The sequence below is a fragment of the Anoplophora glabripennis genome, unplaced genomic scaffold, assembly GCF_000390285.2.
Source record: "Anoplophora glabripennis isolate ALB-LARVAE unplaced genomic scaffold, Agla_2.0 scaffold273, whole genome shotgun sequence".
Lineage (NCBI taxonomy): Eukaryota > Metazoa > Arthropoda > Insecta > Coleoptera > Cerambycidae > Anoplophora > Anoplophora glabripennis.
The window spans coordinates 1-21,194 of record NW_019416448.1 but is presented as its reverse complement, the minus strand read 5'-3'; the positions used below and the strand labels follow the sequence as shown (position 1 = coordinate 21,194).

The 21,194-nt window shown below is 31.7% G+C and overlaps 1 protein-coding gene across 4 annotated transcripts in view; it reads right to left on the bottom strand.

Moving 5' to 3' along the window:
- The window catches only part of LOC108907208 (transcriptional regulator ATRX homolog), a 28,429-nt gene extending 7,486 nt beyond the window's left edge, over positions 1–20,943 (bottom strand). Inside the window, exons 1-16 of one of the 4 annotated variants that reach the window (XM_018710777.1) lie at positions 20,759–20,943; positions 18,983–20,620; positions 15,198–15,462; positions 15,052–15,144; positions 12,604–12,648; positions 12,513–12,551; positions 12,384–12,428; positions 12,257–12,310; positions 11,374–11,537; positions 11,244–11,282; positions 7,912–8,064; positions 5,760–5,844; positions 5,615–5,707; positions 5,311–5,556; positions 1,023–1,344; positions 226–963 (exon numbers count right to left, since the gene is read on the bottom strand). In XM_018710777.1, coding sequence (XP_018566293.1) covers positions 226–963; positions 1,023–1,344; positions 5,311–5,556; positions 5,615–5,707; positions 5,760–5,844; positions 7,912–8,064; positions 11,244–11,282; positions 11,374–11,537; positions 12,257–12,310; positions 12,384–12,428; positions 12,513–12,551; positions 12,604–12,648; positions 15,052–15,144; positions 15,198–15,462; positions 18,983–20,610 — 4,009 coding nt within the window. In that variant the 5' untranslated portion in view covers positions 20,611–20,620; positions 20,759–20,943. The remainder of the gene's footprint in view (positions 1–225; positions 964–1,022; positions 1,345–5,310; positions 5,557–5,614; positions 5,708–5,759; positions 5,845–7,911; positions 8,065–11,243; positions 11,283–11,373; positions 11,538–12,256; positions 12,311–12,383; positions 12,429–12,512; positions 12,552–12,603; positions 12,649–15,051; positions 15,145–15,197; positions 15,463–18,982; positions 20,621–20,758) is intronic. The other 3 variants (XM_018710776.1, XM_018710778.1, XM_018710779.1) reach the window with 3 other exon arrangements.
- Between the last annotated feature and the right edge of the window lie 251 nt (positions 20,944–21,194).

Genomic DNA, 21,194 nt, shown 5'->3' with positions numbered 1-21,194 from the left:
TTTTAAACTAAAACCAATATTTTTTATACACAAGTGCATTGTTATCTACATGTTATACATTTAAAAATTATTTTATGCTATCAAAATAATGTTGAAGAAAAACTTTTGTTCATATATTGCAAAATATGTGTTTAGAAGTAACATCAAAAACAATTTTTTCTCCGTGTGCCTAAAACGCTTCCATTTCACAACTACAAAAATAGCTAAAAAATTATAAGAACTTACTCTGTGCTGCCTGTGCTCTTGTTACACGTACCCTCTGCTGCTTTCTTTTAGATCTGTTATCTTTGTCCTTACCGGAACCATCAGAATCAGAATTTGATCCTGAAGATGAACTTGCAGACGATTTTTCCGAGGAGGCTTCTCCATCATCGATAAAATCTTTCAGTGAACCTTCAGAATCCTCATCAAGCTCTTTTTCCTTCCTTTCGTTCGACTTATCGAGGAGAACCCGGGGATGAGTGCATATCCTTTGTAACTCTTGAAAGTCAGCAAATAAAAATGACGTTCTATTGGAACCGTCATTCTGACGGGCAAACCTATCCATGTAATGGCTGTAAATTTTCACTTGTGTTTCCGTGAGTTGGATAAACAAAACGTACTCATATTTTGGGGGCAAGTATGGCTCAAGAACAGCATAATCTCTGCGCTGAACGACGCCATCCAAAAGTTTATGGAGCACATGGGATCTCTTCCTCATAAGCAGAATGTCGTGCTGTGTAGAGTCTGTGTATTGTCCATTCGTGATTGGATTCACGAATCTATTCAAGTACTCCTTGTAGGTCCCTAGGAGATTGGGTTTTATGAACTGCACCATGCACCAATATTCTTTGAGATTATTTTGCAGCGGAGTGCCGGTAAGTACGATCCTTCTTAAAGTTTTAATCCTGTTCATGGCAATATTGAGGTGGGTTTTTTCATTTTTTAATAGATGCCCTTCATCGCATACAACTAAATCAGGTCCTAAAACCAACACATACGAGTTTCCCAAGTTTTAAAAATAAACGTAAAAAATACAATACCTGGGTCTACTAAACCCTCATTAAACACATTTCGCATTTTCTTGCTTAGCCTTTTGTTGTCGGGATTACTAAGGTTTCGAAACATGGTATATCCGATTATCAAAACGCCTCCGTCATTGCACCATTCAGTGACAATATACTGTCTCTCGTAATTTTGTTTGGAGGACACCAGTTCGAAAACCTCAAATTCATCATTTCTTGGCATCCATTTTTTGTATTCGCTTTTCCAATTTAGTACTGTATTAAGAGGGCATACGACCATAACCTTACGAACTCCTGTACTTTTCGCATTCCTTAATAAGGTATGAGACAGGGCTATGACCTAAACTCAATTTAAGTTACTGAACTACCATGCAGGGTGTTTTTTTTTTTATAATTTTATACGGATTGTATGATGTCAAATTTGACATTCTGAATTGTATTTTTATATTTCAACAAACGATGTACTCGATGTTCGATTAATTTCAACAAATACAGTTAATTTATTTCGATACCAAAGACAATTATTAAAGTCAAATATAAAAACCTATACTAAAAACATAAAATTGCTAATTTGCAAGAAAATTTAAAAAGAAAGAAGTTATTAGAATTTACTAAAAAATTATTATTAGTATATTTGAAAAACTTGTAATTACAAGGGTTGCCTTTTATATTTCGGGAATGGACGATCCTGGTGCTGCCATCTGACAACCAACGTCCCTATCATCCCAAAAATGGAATTAAGTCGTGAACATTTCCAAGCAAATATTTTTTACAACTTTCAACGTGGATTATCCCAACACTGTATATCGATTATATACAGGATTCAATCGTGGCCTTGACTGACTGACAAATTTCGTGAGACTCCTCCAAAATCCATTTTTGTTCCAGAAAACGTTGATGCTGGGCATAAACTGATATTGCAAGATCGTCATGTGACTTATAATGAGATCGAGGCATCCTCGGTCAGTAGTGGGGCCAGCGTACGTTCAATATTGCATGAACATTTGGCCACCAAAAAAATTTGTTCGTTGTTGGTTGGTTGTAAAAAATGCTTAAGAAATATGATTGCCTTGCTTCAAAACATGTCTATGACATCATAACAGGTCATGGATCTACGTCTATAAGCCTGAAAATAAACAGCAGTCGACTGTATGGGTCTTCCAAGATGAGCCAAAACCAACAAAAGTTGTTCGGGTAGGAAGCACTTCTAAGAGCAAATGGTCGCCAGCTTTTTTGAAACAACTGGACATATAGCCCAATAAATGAAAAAAAAAAAAAAATGTAAAAAAATTCGTTTCAGATTGAAATTTGGATTAATCGTTAGTTTATGCAAAAAAAATATTTCCCAAAAAGTATCGGTTTAAAATAACAATATCATTGTTTAAACAATTATTACAATGTAAAATTTACCAAAAATTGAGTTTTTTAACTGTATTAAAAAGCGTTCTCCAACAGGATTTTTTGCTTTTTTTTATAATTATAGGTTTTCAAAAAACGCTTCATTTGAGACCTGCTAAATTAAAATCCATTAACAATTTTAAATAATTGCAAAAAACCAGCAAAATTTAAATTTGCTATAAATAGAAGAAAAGAGCATAAATCGTCTCTAAACTGCAGTAAAAGTTGTATTTTGTTACGCTTGAGAAACCCTGAAAATTTGGTAAAAAAATATTTATTTGTTTACGAGTTTTTGCATTTGTTTATTAGAAATAGCATTTTTTCAATTGCAAAAACGCAGTTGTTAGCGTTATAATCAAGGGCCTTATGAGGGCTCATTTGTTTCGTCTTGACTTATATTTTCAAGATATGCAATTCGAAATTGTAATTTCATAGGCTAACCTCCTCAAAATGGCGTATAAATAAATAGTGTAATGTAAAGATTTTCGTTAATAACTTTGCGAAAATGAGTATTTTTTAAAGCCCCTTTGATATTCGTAATCCTGGTAATTCTTCAGGAAATTAAAAGAAAAAAATTGTTCTAGGACCATTTTTAGCCAAGACAACGTTTTTTTTAAATTCATAACTTGTTTATTTATACCTGACTTGAAATTTCGGGAATAAATCAATCAACCCTTAAACTTCATAATAAGGGTTAAAGATATCGAAAAAAATGCATTTAAAAGTAATTTTTAACCCTTTAAAAAACGTACTCAAATACATTTTTACACCTGAAATGTGGTGGGGGAAATAAGAAACGTTCCGAGAATTTTGCGATATCTCCGGTAATTGTGGACCAATTTTAACGTTTTTTTTTTAATCTAACAACTGCAGGGTCCATTTTGCAATAATTAATTATTAATTTGTTATAAACTATTAATTTTGTAAAAAAAATTTTTTTTCACATTTTTTCAAGAAATAATTATTCACAATAAACTATTTTCCTAAAAAAAAATATTACGTAAAAAAATTCAGGAAATGACATGTATTTTTTATGTATAAAGTTTATTTTAATGAGAATCGAGTTTTTGGATGTAATTTGCATAATAGTATTATTTTTTAACATATTTGAATATATAAATTACATATTATATTTTAAAAAAATAATACTATTATGCATATTACATCCAAAAAGTCAATTCTCATTAAAATTAAATAAAATGTCAATTCCTAAATTTTTTTACATAAAAATATTGTTTTTTAAGAAAATTGTTTATTGTGAATAAATTGTGAACAAATATTTTTCGAAAAAATGTGAAAATTTTTTTTTTTTACAAAATTAATAGTTTATAACAAATTAATTATTAAATACTGCAAAATGGACCGTGCAGTTATTATATTCATGCGCTACCCCACATTAAAAAAAAAACTTAAAATTGATCCACAATTACCGGAGATATCGCAAAATTTTCGGGTAGTTAAGATTTGAAGTCTCGGAACGTTTCTCTCTTATTTCCCCACCACATTTCAGGTGTAAAAATGTATTCGAGGACGTTTTTAAAGAGTTAAAAATTACTATAAAATGCATTTTTTTCAATATCTTTAACGTTATTATGAAGTTTAAGGGTTGATTGATTTATTCCCGAAATTTCAAGTCTTAATGTTTATAAATAAACAAGTTATGAATTAAAAAAAAAAAAAAACGCTATCTGGGTTAAAAATGGTCCTAGAACAATTTTTTTTCCAATTCGTGAAAAATTACCAGGATTACGAATATCAAAGGGGCTTTAAAAAATATTCATTCTTCACAGTTATTAACGAAAAATCTTATAAACAAATTACACTATTTGTTTATACGCCGTTTTGAGGAGGTTAGCTTATGAAATTACAATTTCCAATTGCATATCTTGAAAATATAAGTCAAGACGAAACAAATGAGCCCTCATAAGGAACTTTATTATAACGCTAAGAACCGCGTTTTTGCAATAGAAAAAATGCTATTTCTAATAAACAAATGCAAAAACTCGTAAACAAATAAATATGTTTTTTACCAAATTTTCAGGGTTTCTTAAGCGTAACAAAATACAACTTTTACTGCAGTTTAAAGAAGATTTATACTCTTTTCTTTTATTTATTGCAAATTCAAATTTTGCTGTTTTTTTGCAATTATTTAAACAAATTGTTAATGGATTTTAATTTAGCAGGTCTCAAATGAAGCGTTTTTTGAAAACCTATAAGTATAAACAAAAGCAAAAACTTTTTAATACAGCTAAAAAACTCCATTTTTGGTAATTTTTAGATTATAATCATTGTTTAAACAACGATCTTGTTGTTTTAAACCGATACTTTTTGGGAAATATTATTTCTTTTTGCCTATACTAACGATTAAACCAAGTTTCAATCTGAAACCAATTACCACTTGATTTACATGTATTACAAATTTCATTTATTGGACTAATATGGTAACTGTACTATTAGTGCAACGTCTGACAGTCAATTCTGAATGGTACACAATAATTTGTTCGCCAGAAGCCTTCAGAAAAATAAGGGAAACCAAATGATGAAGACACATCATTCTTCATCAGTGCAATGCGTGCTCTCACACATCAACACAAACAACAGACTTTTTAAGAATTGATGAGCCATCCGCAGTACATCTCTGATTTGGCACCAAATGACTTTTTTTATTCACGCATATCAAAAATAAATTACAAGGTCAACGATTTTTCGATACTTGAAGAAGTGATTGATGTGTCCAAAATGCATGTTTTAGAGGTACCTCATTCGGAATGGAAAATTTCTTTTTTTATTCTCTATTCCCGAAATATAAAAAGCAACTCTCAAACACTCAATTCTTATTGAGACAATTCGCAATTAAAAGTCCGTTTTTTAAGTTATTTTATATTTCAAACAACTGTTTCTGGAATACCTGCAATGTTTTTCCTAGACCCATGCAGTGTGCTAAAATGCAGCCAGATCCTTTGGTGTTCTTAGCCCTTTCAATGGACTCAAAACAAGCGTCCCACATGAATTGGACACCGCTAGCTTGGTGGGGTTTCAATTTTTTCACAACCTTTTTGTCCACAGCCAGCAACTCCTCTTTTTTTTCTTCGTCGTAATCTAGAACCACTTTATCCACTTTGGAATCGGCAGTGAACTCAAATATTTTATTGTACTAGAAAAACACAACACTTCCTTGAAGAAAAGTTATACAAATGAGTAGCAAAACCTACTTTTTTCTGTTTTTCTGCGATACGGGCCTTACGTTCTTTCTCCTCGGCCTCGGCCTGTTTCGTGGTCTCAGATAGAGAGTCCCGACCTATAACCTAATAAGAATTATGTCAGATTTTATTTTAAACAATATGCCATCCTTTGTACCTTTCTAATATTTTTCCTAGTCGACTTATCTTCGTCACTGCTGCTGCTGTCGTTGGTCCTTTTTATCCTTTTTCGAGTTGTTTTTCTAAAAAAAAAAAAAAAATATTTGTTGAATGAGTTAGATCACTATTTTTTAAGTGATTTAAAAGATGCTTTGAACCTTCTGGAATAATGTTTTATACCACAACAATTGTTTTCTTTGAAATTCCGAGCTCTTTCCCAAAGCAAGTCCGACTGCTCCAAAATGACTACCTGCGGCACATAGATACCTGCAGGACCTTACCTTTTGATTTCTAACTTCTCTAATACTACTATACCAGAGTACCGTAATATTTACTTTAAAAGGCTTATAAAGGTTGTCATCCTCTCAACAATTGTGCCATCCTTTCAGATGGTGATGGTCCATCACCACCCAATTACACCTACCTGATGGGCACGCCGCGGATATCACACTTTATCACTTATAATAATACACAGAATACACTTCTGCCTACTATCTATCACTTCAGTCGAAAATCTTTCCAGAAATGCCTGCCGTTTTCTTTGGATATTAACATCTTGCTATACTTTTGTCATCGTATGACCTTAAATTTTCCATGTTCCGTTCGTGTAATATATTTTACGATTTATTTTTTGAACTTCTAATACTTGTCTTAAATAGTTTCTTCGCCATATCATTATTTCCTCTTTTACTATCAGCATACTCTTTCGATTTCATTTTATAAAACGGAAATTCATGTCACGCATAGTTTGCAAAAGCACCCTTCTGGATATTCTAGGCAAATTTTGATCCTGTGCAGCCTGAATTTTTTTTATTGTCGGAAGCTCATTTTTAAAATACCATCCATGAATTGTCTGTGATTCGCATATTTTGTGTCGTCATCACCATCTATCTTTTTCCTTCTGCGAGTTTCCACCCTTTTTTTCTGTTTTGCAGTCGAGTCTTCTTTGTCACTCCTTATTGCACTTCTCACTGACACTCTTGTTAACGAACTGCACATTTCAACTGCACCACACACTAATGTTTTGGTTTCGTGATATAAACTCTTCATACAAGTTTTTTATCATCTGATCTTCCTGCCTTGTTAGATGAGGACGCTTACTATTACGAGAACACACTGTAGAGCTTGAATTACTCTCTATTTTAAGAATACAAACTCAAAATCTCTNTTACTATTACGAGAACACACTGTAGAGCTTGAATTACTCTCTATTTTAAGAATACAAACTCAAAATCTCTAATAAATTAATTACGAACACAATTAAATTAAATTAACGGAAAGATATCGTTGGACTTCTCCCGCGTGTACGCCTATTTGCCTGTACCAAGAGGAATACTTGGATCCGAATGAACCGAGCCCAATTGAAACACCAATGAAAGTGTAGAATTTGCTGCAGTAGAGGAATATCCAGTGCACGCCAAACGAAATCCATGTGACGTCACGCACCAAACAGCAATGAAAGTCTAGAATTTGCTGCAGCAGAAGAATTTCTAAAACTGTGCAGTATCGACTGCTGTGGGAGAATGCGGCACACACAATTTTATATGAAGAATTTGCAAACGGCTCGTACTTCTCTTTGTGTTGACTGCTAAAAATGGTGAGCCGGTCTAAAGATTAAATCACTGCCTATTATTTTGATACCCGACTATAACAGATGTCATTAATAACAACAGATGTCATTGAAAAGAGTTTGTGTTCAATTAGAAGAATTTTCAAATGAATGTACATTAGTATAGCATATATTTCAAAACTTTAAAGGCGTTTTTCCGAAACGCAATTTTTTCAAAGGAAACGCAGCATAATTTTAACAATTTTCATTCTATTCACTCTAAATTTTGAGCATATCTTTAAAATAACATTGTGAAGAGAATTATGTATGGGATTTTCGATAAGTTGAGTCTAACAATTTATTGACAAATGAGTACTTTTTTTTTGTTAATTCAACATGCACAGCGAGAATGGCTCCAGCGTCGTCATTTTGCGAGGTATGATTAGGAATAAAAGTTTGAAAAAAATTTAGTTTACACAAAGGAACTTGAGAAAACAAACTTAGGATATACGTTTTTAAAGGTCAAAGATAGTCTCCGTATAAATATTACCCCATTCGAAGTTACACCCTGTATATAAAATTATTGTGGTTAACATCTTACTTAGTTACTTCTTCCTTCTTGTCACTGTCACTATCAGATTTATTTTCGTCGGAGCTGTCAGTTTTTTTACTGCTGCCAGAACTTCGATTATTTTTGTTTGATCCATCCGAGTCGGATGAAACGACAGCTTTTCTGACTCTTTTCTTCACTTTCCTAGAATAAGATGAAATTTAAATATAACAAAACAATAACAACGACTTTAAAATATGTTAACATCAACTCAAACTTTAAACAAATTCAAATAAGTATTTTAGAAAATTTCGGTTTGAAAACTAATCAAGAATTCAAAAATTCAAATAAGAAAAGCGTTAAAATCACATAGAGTATCTCAACAAACAAATAAAACATGAAATGTGGAGTATCTGATTGGACTTCCTTCTCGAGTTATCAAAAAAAAAGAAAGTAAATGCATCATTTAAATCTTATCAAGAACGAACAATATTACAAAAATGTCATAAAATATGTTCAAATAAGTCCTTTTTACGTCAAAGAAAAACATTCACAAGATATGGAAGTGTAAACCTGCAGCTCATTTCTGTCCATTAATACATTGGTAGCATAAACACAAGTTGACATCTTGATTAACAACTGGGTCACGGTAAACTTCTTCTTTCAAATAGTCCCAGAAAAGAGTGGGATTCAGAACTGGTCGGATAACCTTCACCTCTTCGACATTTGTTCCCAGAAAATTTTTCAATCAAGAAATGCCTTTAAAAGTGAATCCTTACTATGGTCTCCTAGTTCACCAAATTAGAATCCCATTAACTTTTTTTTGGAGCTATTTGAAAATAAAAGTTTTGTCATCCAAGTTATCATAGCTTGTATTCATGTTGCTGTATGGTTATAAGTTAAAAATATTTTACAAAAGCCGAAATACTGTGTGATGGAGGATATCCTGCTTTTAAACCCTGATTTACCTGATGACAGAACTACTCAAAATAATAAAAAAAAGGAAATCTGGGCCAAAAAATGCTTAGTTTCCGAGGTATAAAGTAAAGAGTTATAATATTTGATCAAATATCTTTGAAGATGTAGATAGATGAAACTTAATGTGTTCTAATAACACAGGTCAACAAGGGTCAAGAAGCAGACACACTAATATGCATTCCCCAAGGATTTTGGTGCGCTGAATCCGAATCTGGCCACAGAATTGCTCTATCACGTCAGGTTTTTGAGATATCCTAACCTAAAAGTGCAAAATACACTGTTTTTTGTCATATTTGAGGTTATGTAGTAATGCTATATATTCTTTTAAAAAAAAAAATTACATATAATTTAAAAGTTACATACGAACTCAAACTCACAAACTCCAAATCCACAAAGTCACAAACCCCAAACCCACAATTGTAAAAACTTCTACTTGTTCCAAAACGGTCAAAACTGTTAAAATATTTGTCATTTCTTATACAGGGTGTTCAGTATTTAGAAAAATATTGTTAGTGCCAAGAGTAAAGTACCGTTATTTTTGACAATATCGAAAAATATTATCAGGGATGATATTTAGGATCCACAGGGGATTCAAAATTTCAGGTTTCACTAATTTCTGCTGAATTTTTTTTTTAAACAAGGCGAGCACCTGATTGTGGGTGCTATATAGTTTAAATTGACGGATGCTGCGGCTATAACAACCAAATAAATAATGTTTGCTATCTTCTGTCAAAGTCACTTCGTGATTAATTAAGTAATATTTTATTTAAGATTACAATGCTCACTTTTGGACAAAAAGTATTTATTGTTCAGTGCTATGGTTTGGGTGAAGAAATATCATTAGTGGCAGTACAAAGACGATTTAATGAGAAATGGCTTGACATAATAGTCACAGATAAGACTATAAAACGGATTGTACATAAATTTAAAAATACTGGTCCTGTATTAAAAAAGAAAAGGGTAACAGTGGTTAACGAAGAAGAAAATGTTGTAGAATTAGTGATGCAATCAATAAGAAATGTCCCAAAAGCATCTTTAAGAAAAAGAGCTTCAGAAATTGGAAAGGTTAGTAAGTCTCGTTTACAGATTGTTAAAAAAAATAAAATACATTCTTATAAACCAAAGTTTGTCCATACACTAGAAGAAGGGGACGATTCTAAAAGGTTGGAATTTTGTTTATGGGTGGATGAGCACCATCTCGAAAACAGAAATTTTTCGCACTATATTATTTTTTCGGATGAGGCGACTTATTCCACGAATGGAATAGTTATCTTTCAAAATTGTAGATACTGGGCCTCGGAAAATCCTAATTTTCGGATTAATTATAGAAGACAGTATTCAAAAAAAAGTTAACGTTTGGTGTGCCGTTTCTTATTTTGGAATAGTTGGACCCTATTTTAGAGGGAAACTTGAACCAGCATTCTTATTTGCAGTTACTGAGCACACCGAGAGAGGGCTTATTTTCAACAAGATGGTCATTCATATTATTCTACAATTATGATTAGAGAATGGTTGGACCAACATTTTAAAGATCGATGGATAGGACGATTAGGTCCTGTTCCATGGCCTCCTAGAAGTCTCGATCTGACAATAATGGGCTTTTATTTGTGGCGCAATCTAAAACAAAAAGTTTATGCTGATCCGCTTGGTAATAATGTGGACACTTTAAAAAACAGAATAAAAGAAACATTTGCTAATATTCCTCTATACGAAATATGAAATGTCTATAGAGAACTTATTGGAAGAGCTAAAACTTGTGCAGAAATTGGAGGCAATAAATTTGAGAAAAATTGATTTTTGTAAATTTAAATTACATTATTCTTTGTTTATGTAAATTTTCATATTATTACCAGTAAATTGACAACAAAAATAAAAGAAATTGATTATTGCATAAATTTTGCAAATATCAAATAAAGTGGTACATAGAAATTAGCCGCCCGCATTGTTAAAAAAAATTATAATAATTTTAATCCTCTGTGGATCCTAAATGACATCCCTGATAATATTTTTCGATATTGTCAAAAGTAACGGTACTTTACTCTTGGCGACTAACAATATTTTTCTAAGTACTGAACACCCTGTATAAAAAATGACAAATATTTTAACAATTTTGACCGTCTTGGAACAAGCAGAAGTTTTTACAAAGAGTGACGTTTTGTCGTAAACCCACAAATAATAACCTTTTCCCTCTTCCGGATATTACAGCGGAACACGCTGTATATGACTTTTTTATCACCTATTAAGTGTCTGTATTTCTTTTTTTGTTAAGATTAAACATTAAATTAAATCAAGTAACAAAGAAAAAAAAGAAATAAGACTGCTGTCATGATTTTACAGAAGAACATAAACTTGAAAAAATGTTAAATCATTAAATTTTGCAAGTTTAGTGGATAACAACTACCTACCTTTTCTTTATGATGGGAGATTTTATTTCAGAGTCGCTGCTGAAAATATTATTTATTAATACTTTCATATAAATCAGTGAACAAGAAAAAAATGTTTAAATCGCAATGTGATATAATAATATTTACTAACCTTAATGATTCGTCTTTTGACTGATCTTTCTTCTTATGATATTTTTTTAACTCCTCTTCTGAATCGCTGCTATCAATCCTTACTGTCAGAAGTTTATCTTTGCGCCAGTTTTTCTTTTTCGATTTCTTTTTCTCATTATCACTATCACTTTCACTTTCAGCTTTCTAAAAATAGTTGTTAAATTACAGTCACATTTACATGTTCTTCTGTTCTGATATATATATTCATTAACCTCTTGAACGCCTTGATCCGTTGCAAGAAGTGCACTCCTCGCTAGTTTGGTTTTTTTTTGCACTAGCGTATTTATACGCCATATTCAGTTTACTATAGAATTGCGGTCATCACAAACAGTATACTGTATTTATATTCTAAGAAAATAAAAAGAAAACAAATATAGTATTAAAATTGTTGCAAATACATATAATTCTTGCCATCAGTATGTAGAGAAGGAAAATATGGATTCCCATATTACCGGTAAATGGAAAAGTGCGAGGTGCAATACCTGAATACGTCCACGTAACATCCAGCAGGTCTGACCCTATTTCCTGAGTTAATATATTTGCTAGAATGTAGAACTCGTGAAACACATGAGATACAAAAGTATTCCGAAGTAAAACAACTTATACCACGCGAGTCATTATATATCTTACAATTAGTACACAATAGATACCCGCAAGCGAACTTTTCCGTCGTAAGCAGAGACATACACACAAATTATTTAGTAGCGTATATATCTGTCATAATCACTATTTATTGACTTTGCTCATGCCAATTATATACGTCAACAGCGTTCAAGAGGTTAACAAATATATTATGTACTTCCAAACAATTCGCATATCAAGATATTTGATTTATGAAATTAATTTTTTTTTTATTCAATTACCTGTTCCTTCTCCTTTTTGTCCTCACTATTTTTTTCTTTTTCGTCATCCCCCTTCTGGAAAAAAATGTTATTTATGAATAATTCAAGTTGATGTGTGTGCTATATTAATCTCAATGAATTTAATTACCTGACTGTTTTCGTCTTCACTAATCTTTGTTTCACCTCCCTCCTCCTGAAAAAAAAAAAGACATGATTTACAAGATGGAAATCTTACAACCGAATGTGCTATGAAGTAACAAATTTCAATTATTTTTACCATTTCTGTTTCATTTACATTATCAACTGATTTTTCTTTCTGTAATAAAAAAATTATTTTATGCAATTACTATTTGTGTTAAAGTTTATACCTCTTCATCATCAGTTTTGTCCTGTGGTGCCTTTTCTTCATCTTTCTATAACAAATAAATAATTTTTTGATATACCCTGTAACAAAAGTCAGGAATATTGATTATGGCACAAAAACAAATAAGTTTTGAACAAAGGCTGATGTTTAATTTTGAAAATCTATTTCAACGATTTTGTTAAACTTTTCATTCGATTTTTTTTTGAGCTATGATTATTATTTATTCGTAAACAACCTCCAACTTTTGCACAACAAAGCCTTTAATTTACAAAAAAATCATTAAAAATTAATTCACAGCATACTATTCCAAGAAATTTTTTTTGGAATAAAGTAGATACCTTAGTTTCAGAAAAACATCATTTAACTGAAGGAATAAAAATTTTAAAACAATCGACAATACTCAAATGTTAAATTTACACAGTTTGTAGCTTCGCAGTACCCTAATAAACAAATTAATTTTTTACGTTTTTTATCATCAGCAAATAGTGCTGAAGTTGAACATTTATTGTAATTATAGTCGAACACAATACATAAAATTGAAATTTTTTAGGATGTTCACTTTACTCTTAAAAAAAAAGGTTTATGAGAAAAATCATCTCATAATTTGCTGCAGTCCCAATTTACTCCACAACTACACCCTAATAACTACGGTCTAATAACTATAACTAACTATGAAATTGTATAAAAAAAACCGATTGCTATTTAAAAAAATTGATCAAGACAAAAACAAACAATAAATTTAACATAATTTTTAAGAGATCTGTTTATAAAAACATATAGGTTTTGTGGATTGTAAGTAATTGTAATGAAAAATACTATTTCTTCATTTAACAAAAACAACTTTTTATTTTTTAATTAATGCATTTACAGAAAAATGACTATTATCGTAAAAATAATGACAAAACAAGACGGAGCAAAAAAACAAACTCATTCTTTTATTTATGTTTCTAACGTTCTTTCTATTATATTATTTCTATGTACAATCGGTTACCGTTCCAATTCTCAACAAGATCTTCGCAAAATGTAAAAACCTACAAAACTTATTTGTTTCTGTTCCACATTCAATATTCCTTTTATTACACATCTATACAGGGTGGGCCAACGGAAACTTTCCACCCCAATTTTTTGGTTTAAAATAAAAATCTGGGACAACGCTCGGACACGTCGACTTTTGATTTGAGGGGGAACTATTTTTCAGTTTTTTTCATCCCCGTAGCTTAAACCCCCTAGCTGGGGAGAGAACAACCCCCAAATTTGAATAGGGGATAGGGGTCATGCCATGCCTCTTTTTAAAGGTCTCATCGAGTTCTTTATGACCCTACAATTTCGCCTCGTTATATTTATCCTTAACGAAATGACAGCTTGTCAAAATAAAAATAAATAAAAATACTTACTAATTTATTAATTAGGTCTACACGTGAATTTTATCTAACAAACTGTTCAAAATGTCCGCCATTAACATCCATGCAATAATAAAATCGATTCTCTATCTCTTCTCTAACATTCTGCAAAGTATCGGCAGTTATCCTTTGACATTCTACAGTTATGCGTTCTTGCAGAACTTGAAGAGAAGCTGGCTGTGATGTATCAAGACAATTTTGTTCCTAGAATAAGGGAGGTCATTGCTGAAGATAATAACTTGTCACAACATGAAGTGTTTTTTCAACAAGATGGGGCTCCAGCCCATTATGCAGCCCCCGTTCGGCAATTCCTCAACAAAAATTTTAGAGGTCATTGGATTGGCCGTATGGGATCTATTGAGTGGCTTGCAAGGTCCCCTGATCTTTCCTGTCTAGACTTCTTTCTCTGGGGCCATTTGAAGTCTACAGTTTATAAAACACAGCCAGCTTCTCTTCAAGTTCTACAAGAACGCATAACTGTAGAATGTCAAAGGATAACTGCCGATATGTTGCAGAATGTTAGAGAAGAGATAGAGAATCAATTTTATTATTGCATGGATGTTAATGGCGGACATTTTGAACAGTTTGTTAGATAAAGTTCACGTGTAGACCTAATTAATAAATTAGTAAGTATTTTTATTTATTTTTATTTTGACAAGCTGTCATTTCGTTAAGGATAAAAATAATGAGGCGAAATTGTAGGGTCATAAAGAACTTGATGAGACCTTTAAAAAGAGGCATGGCATGACCTCTATCCCCTATTCAAATTTGGGGGGTTGTTCTCTCTCCAGCTAGGCGGTTAAAGCTATGGGGATGAAAAAAACTGAAAAATAATTCCCCCTCAAATCAAAAGTCGACGTGTCCGAGCGTTTTCCCAGATTTTTATTGTAAACCAAAAAAATCGGGGTGGAAAGTTTCTATTGACCCACCCTGTATATACATTTCCACACGAAGGAAACATTAAGTAAAAAAGTTGCTGTACTAAACTAAATAGCTAAAGTAACAATCTAAATCAACGATATTTTACTTTTGCTTAATTAAAATATGTTTACCTTTTTTTGAGCTTCGCTATTATTAGACTCTCCTTCTGATTCGCTATTGCTAGACTGTGTTTTTTTCTCATCATCAAATTCTTTTAATTTTTCCTAAAATAAACAATTTACTCATATGTACAAAGGTATTCATTTTGTTAACTCACCACAACAATATCTGCCATTTGTTCATCCTTATTATTTGTACTTTCCCCTAAGTCTTGGTCTGTTTCACTTATGTCGTTATTCTTTGATTCCATAAAAGGTTCATCGTCAGTAGATACCTCCTCCTCAGAACAAGGTTTCTTCTCAGATGCAACATTTTTTAATTTTTTACTTTTAGATTTTCCATCATCACTGGATGATTTGTCGGTATCATTTTTGGCTCCTCGGGATCTTTTCTGTTTTTTTGACAAATTCAATTTAGTTAATCTAAAAGTTAATATAGGTAAAAAATCCATATACAGGCTGTAGTCTGAGGAACTGCATGAACTATAAGTGTACATAATTTAGGTATAAATAAATGTCTACATAAACCTGGGTCTGGAAATTTTATGAAATCAGTTAACACAGAAATAACTAACCGTTAACTACTGAACAAATGATATACAAAAAAATAAATAAATATACATTAAACAAAAAAAAATACGTAAAAATAATTTAAAATTGTTATAGCAATTTTAAAAAAGAAACTAAATTTAATGGTTAACCTCTACTGTACAGAGTGATTCACTATATGTATATTAACCCCTCCCCCCCCTAGTAACTTTTTAGTTTTTAGAGTTATAAAAAAATGTGAAATACAAAAGTTGTACGATTTTTTATGAAGCTTTCCATAATGATAGTAGAAAAACAAATAAAGTCCAAACAAAATGGCCGCGAACGTCAACTTTGTTAATTTAAATGGAACAACCTGTATATTTTTACATATTTCGATAGATCGTTCCCTTTCGAGCATAGTCATATAGTGTTTGTCGGGTCCATCTCTAACAATACGCGAGATACTATTAAAAAACGAAAAGGTTTTTTTATTAAGAAAATAACACATCTTGCAATCGTTAGATCTCTTTCAGGCATTTCTACCTATTTTCCAATTGCGTAAGGATTTACAAATTTAGTTGTAATATATTTTGACATATCGGACATTGATAGGGTCCAAAATGCGTATTTTAACTAAATATCACTAATCAGGCCGTGAGAGGCCTAATTACTCATGGATAATGTTATATGGAAGGCCATTGCTGACAGGTATCAATCCACATACATAATATACAGGGTGTTCCATTTAAATTAATAAAGTTAACATCCGCAGACATTTTGTTTGGACTTCATTAACTTGTTTTTCTATCATTTTCGAAAACTCCATATAAAAAATCGTACAACTTTTGTATTTAACATTTTTTTATAACTCTAAAAACAAAAAAGTTAATAGGGGATCAAAATATAGTGAATCACCCTGTACTCGTACTCTTTTTGAATTACACTATTTATATTTTTAATTTAATTTACAACTTCATTTTTATTATTCATTTAATTTTTAACATTGTTAAATTATATTTACAGATTTCTTCTACATATGTTTATGTTAATCTGTTACTATTATTGTGTCGATCCTGTTCAGGTTTAATTACTTGCAACAAAGCTATAGTTTCTAATTATTGCAAAACATTATTTTCCAATTTATTTCAAAATATAATCTCTGTCGTGGGGTAAGTCCAGCCATGCAAAAACATCATCGGTAAAGCCGAATAACCACGGTTCTAAGCTTCAAAACAAATGAAATAATAACAGGAGATTGCTGTCGACTACAATTGATGCGTTTTAGCCAAACATTGAAGAAAAAAAGGGCAGTATAGGAACAGAGACATGACAATGATTTTGCAGCATGATAACTCTCGCCCCCCACCAGAGAGCCCGATGCCCACCCCAGAACAAAAAAAAACTATTCAATATCCTTTTGGTCGGACTAGCCCGCTGACTAGCTGGCCCTTCAAGGCCCGCCCCAAACAAAAATCCTACCTTTGCCCATGTTGCAAAACTGGTGAAAATCTACTTGGAAACGCTTAAATGGGAAGCTCTACCCCGCCCACTATTATGAAGATGCAAAAAGAATGGGTCAACTCTTGGATAAATAGGAAAAAGTAGTGGCTAGCGGAGAATAATACTTTCAGTGACGTTTTCTACTAAGTTTTTAAAATAAAGTATTAATTTTCATGAAAAAACAGCAAGATCCTGTCACTTCACTTGTTTTACATCGTCAGGCATATATCAATGTAAACGGTGGCATTTTTGAACATCTACTATATATACCGGGTGTTACAAAATTCGCGGACACGGACTGTGGGATCATATTAAGCTATTTAAGGTGCTAAAAATGTGTCTTTATGACATTTCAATCAGACCAATATTTTTCGAGATATAGCAGTATCAAATATCCAAAAATATTAAAGATATATATTTATAAATTTCAATTTTCAATCATTAAATAAACAATTACGACAAACGAGTTACAACAATTGTTCAAAATTTCCACCGTCTGCTGTTAAACATACTTCAGCACATTGTGCTACTGCTCTAATGGACCTCTGGTGTTATTTGCTGAATTGATTGAAATAGGCGGTTCTGCAATTCATTCAAATTTGCCACTGTACACTGTTCTGTACACCAACGTTTTTAAGAAGCCCCAAAATAAAAAATCACATGGCGTTAGGTCTGGACAACGAGGTGGCCAAGCAAATGGATCGCCTCTGCCAAGCCAACCGCACTGCTTCACCTGCACGATTATTTGAAGCTCCGAGAGCCATCAGCATATCATACTATTCACGATTTGAATAATTGTGGCCTATTATTTTGCAGTTTGTATTGACAGGTACTTTTACTGTACTCTAACGATGTCAAAGTATTGATAAATGCTTTTTGAATTGTCATTAATTGTTATAGAGCTGTCAGTTTCAAACAATACAACAAATAACGCCAGAGATAGTAGGTACGCAACTCCATTCGAGCTGTAGCACAATGTGCTGAAGCATGTTTAGCAGCAGGGGGTGGAAATTTTGAACAATTCGTTTGTCATAATTGTTTATCAAATGATTAAAAATTGAAAATTTGTATTATTTTTGGATATTTAAAACTGCCATATCTCGAAAAATATCGGTCTGATTGAAAAATGATAGACATTTTTTTATGACATTATCTAGCTTAACATGATCCCATAGTCCGTGTCCGCGAATTTCGTAACACCCGGTATAATATATATATATAATAAAATAATAAAGCATTTTTATAACTGGATGCCTCCTAAACGAAACCCGATCTGAAAAAAATTATTTTTTATTTCATGTTTAAAATTCGATTTTACATACGACATTTCATTTTGGCTGTCCAGTTACGAAACACCCAGTATATACACATTTCTTATATAATTATATAGATCACTTCCTATTTAGTTTTTAGAAAATCCAAAGAATTATTATTGTAGTCATTTACTCCCTTAAAAACAGAGTAATTTTTAAATATATCTTTTTTTATACTGTACACAGTTGGCAAATCCGACTACTCATAACTGAGGGCCTTTCGATTTGGCAAAAATAGTAGCTATTAATAGCTAATAGCAGCTTAGAGTTACTCTGAACTGATATAAGTTGTTAATAGCTATTTTTGCCAAAACGAAAGCCCCCCTGAAATGCAGAATTACTAGAATTGATTTATAATTACTAGGTGCAGGTATCAAATTTTGATAATCTGACATTATGTATCTTGAAATATTAGAAAAAATGGATTCTTTTCCAAAGCATCGGAAATAACACATTTCGCAACCAAAACATAATACAAACATTTGTTTATTGTGTAATGTTCTTAATTTGTACACTTTCTTGTAGGACATATTTTAAAATTTAAAAACAGGTATTATTAAATACTATGTGCTAATTACATGTGTAATTTTTTTACGAACCTTTTTATTTCAAAGATTTCCTTATTTTTTAAATAGATTTCCTTCATCCGTTCACATTCAATACGAGGAAGTGGTATATATACCTCACACTTAAACTTCTCATCTTTTGTACTTAAAGAAGCAGTATGCAGTATACTGTCGTTTGTTCTCTTAGTGCTATTTTTTTTAGTTTTGCTTTTAGTAGCACTAATGTCAGTTTCAGTATTTGATAAACTTGATGTATCAGATAACTCTTTTTCAATCAAATCTGACTTCTTTCCAGAGACTTTCCTTTTCCTAATAGATCCAGATTCAGAATCACTGCTACTTTCCTCTCTCGATTTTTTCTTTGTTTCAGAACAAGAAACGTTACCTCTAGTTAGTGTGCGTTTAAACAGTTTTTTTAGACTTGCTCTTTCTTTTTCTTTGGATGTTTGATTATTTTTAAGTCTTCTAGACTTCCGTAAGGATCCGTCTTTAGATTCTTCAGTTTCCTTATTTGTGGTATTTTCGTCCCCTGACAAGTTATCACTTTCCGATTCAGAATTATGTTGACTGTTATCTTTAATAACATCTTTGTTTATAGATTTTTTGTTACCATTTTCCTCATAATTCCTTTTCTTCTTATATTTTTTGGAACCAGTTTCTTTTTCTTGAAATTCCTGGACATCTGAATCTGACGAAACTTTAGAAGAAGTTTTATCATGTTTTGATTGCCCTTTAGTTTTCTTTTCATTTTGTAACGTTTTAGAAACTGTTACATCACTATCACTTTCTTCAGAGTCTGTTTTATGTTTAGTTTTTGATGATTTTAAATGTTTTAATAACTCCTTTCCTTTACTTTTTGAACAATTATCACCATCAGAATTAGGAGGTTTAAGAGCTGACTTCAAAAGACCACATTCCATATTTGCATCACTTGTTTTCTTTGGAGTCTGAGTTTCTTCATCAGAGCTTGTTAGAACTATTATGGAGCTATCAAATTTAACAGATTTTTTTTGCTTAGGATCTATTAGTTTACTAAGATCAACTAAACGAATTAAAGACTTATGTTCTGGTTTATTTTCCTCACATATCGGTTTTTGGTCTGATGATTGCTTTTCATTATCCAAATTTTCCTTTTCCTCGTTGTCTTCTAGAATACTACTTTCAATTATATTTGGACTTTCTGAATTTTTTAAAGGATCTTCTTCCAAATTATTATGATTTTCTTCTTCAACTTCTTTATCTCCATTTTCTTCTACATTGAGATTATCTCTTTCTTCTTCAATGATACCTTCAACATGTTCGATATTTTCTTGCGTTTGATTTTCAATTTCAGTATTTACCAAATTTTCAGTACTCATTACAGATTCAATATTTGATGAATTTTCTTCAACAGCCTTCTCACAATGACCATTGTTTTCTTGTTCAGTTAAATTTTCAAGTGCATTGTATTTTTTATAAAATTCGTCTTTGACTATAACGGAGTGATCATAAAGACAATCGATCAAATTTTTTGCTTTCTTTAAAATAACATCTACTTCTTCATTCTCATTTAACTTAAGTTTAACTAAAAAATCTTCAATGTCCTTCGTACCACTAAGAACTTCTTTAATATTTGAAAATTTGTCCAAGACAAGTTCTAAGAGTACTTCTTCTTTAGACATATTTATATATCTGAAATGTAAATTGAATATCATTAATGATCCTTCCAATGTACTAATGAAACAATTACAGAATAACTAAAATGGAAAAAAGGGAAAGCTGAAGCGAATTCCCTTTCCCGCCTAGTAAACTGAAATTCATCATACTTACATAAAAATATAAATACGTTAGAAACTCAAAATCTATTTTACCTGTTCCAGTTACAGCTAAATAGATTAGAGTAATAGAAACTACTTAATCTTAATATTACCAACGAAGAAATCTCATCGACATTTTACAAATTATCAATCACAAAAACACATTTGCCAACCACCATTCAATAGAACAGAACTTATCTTCTACTATCCTTTTTCTTAGTGATGGGAGATTTCGAGTGAAAAATCGAGTGGTACTCGATTATTGAGATCACTCGAGATATCTCGAGATGTTTACTCCCACCACTCGAGTGATTATTACCCTACGGTTGCACCCCAAAATGTTAGTGCATACTGCAAATAGTCACTGACTGCGTAACCTTTTTTTTAGAATAAAACGAAAAAGTGGTTAGGTATTGAAGTGCGTGAGCTTTTTTTTAGCTACGCTTATA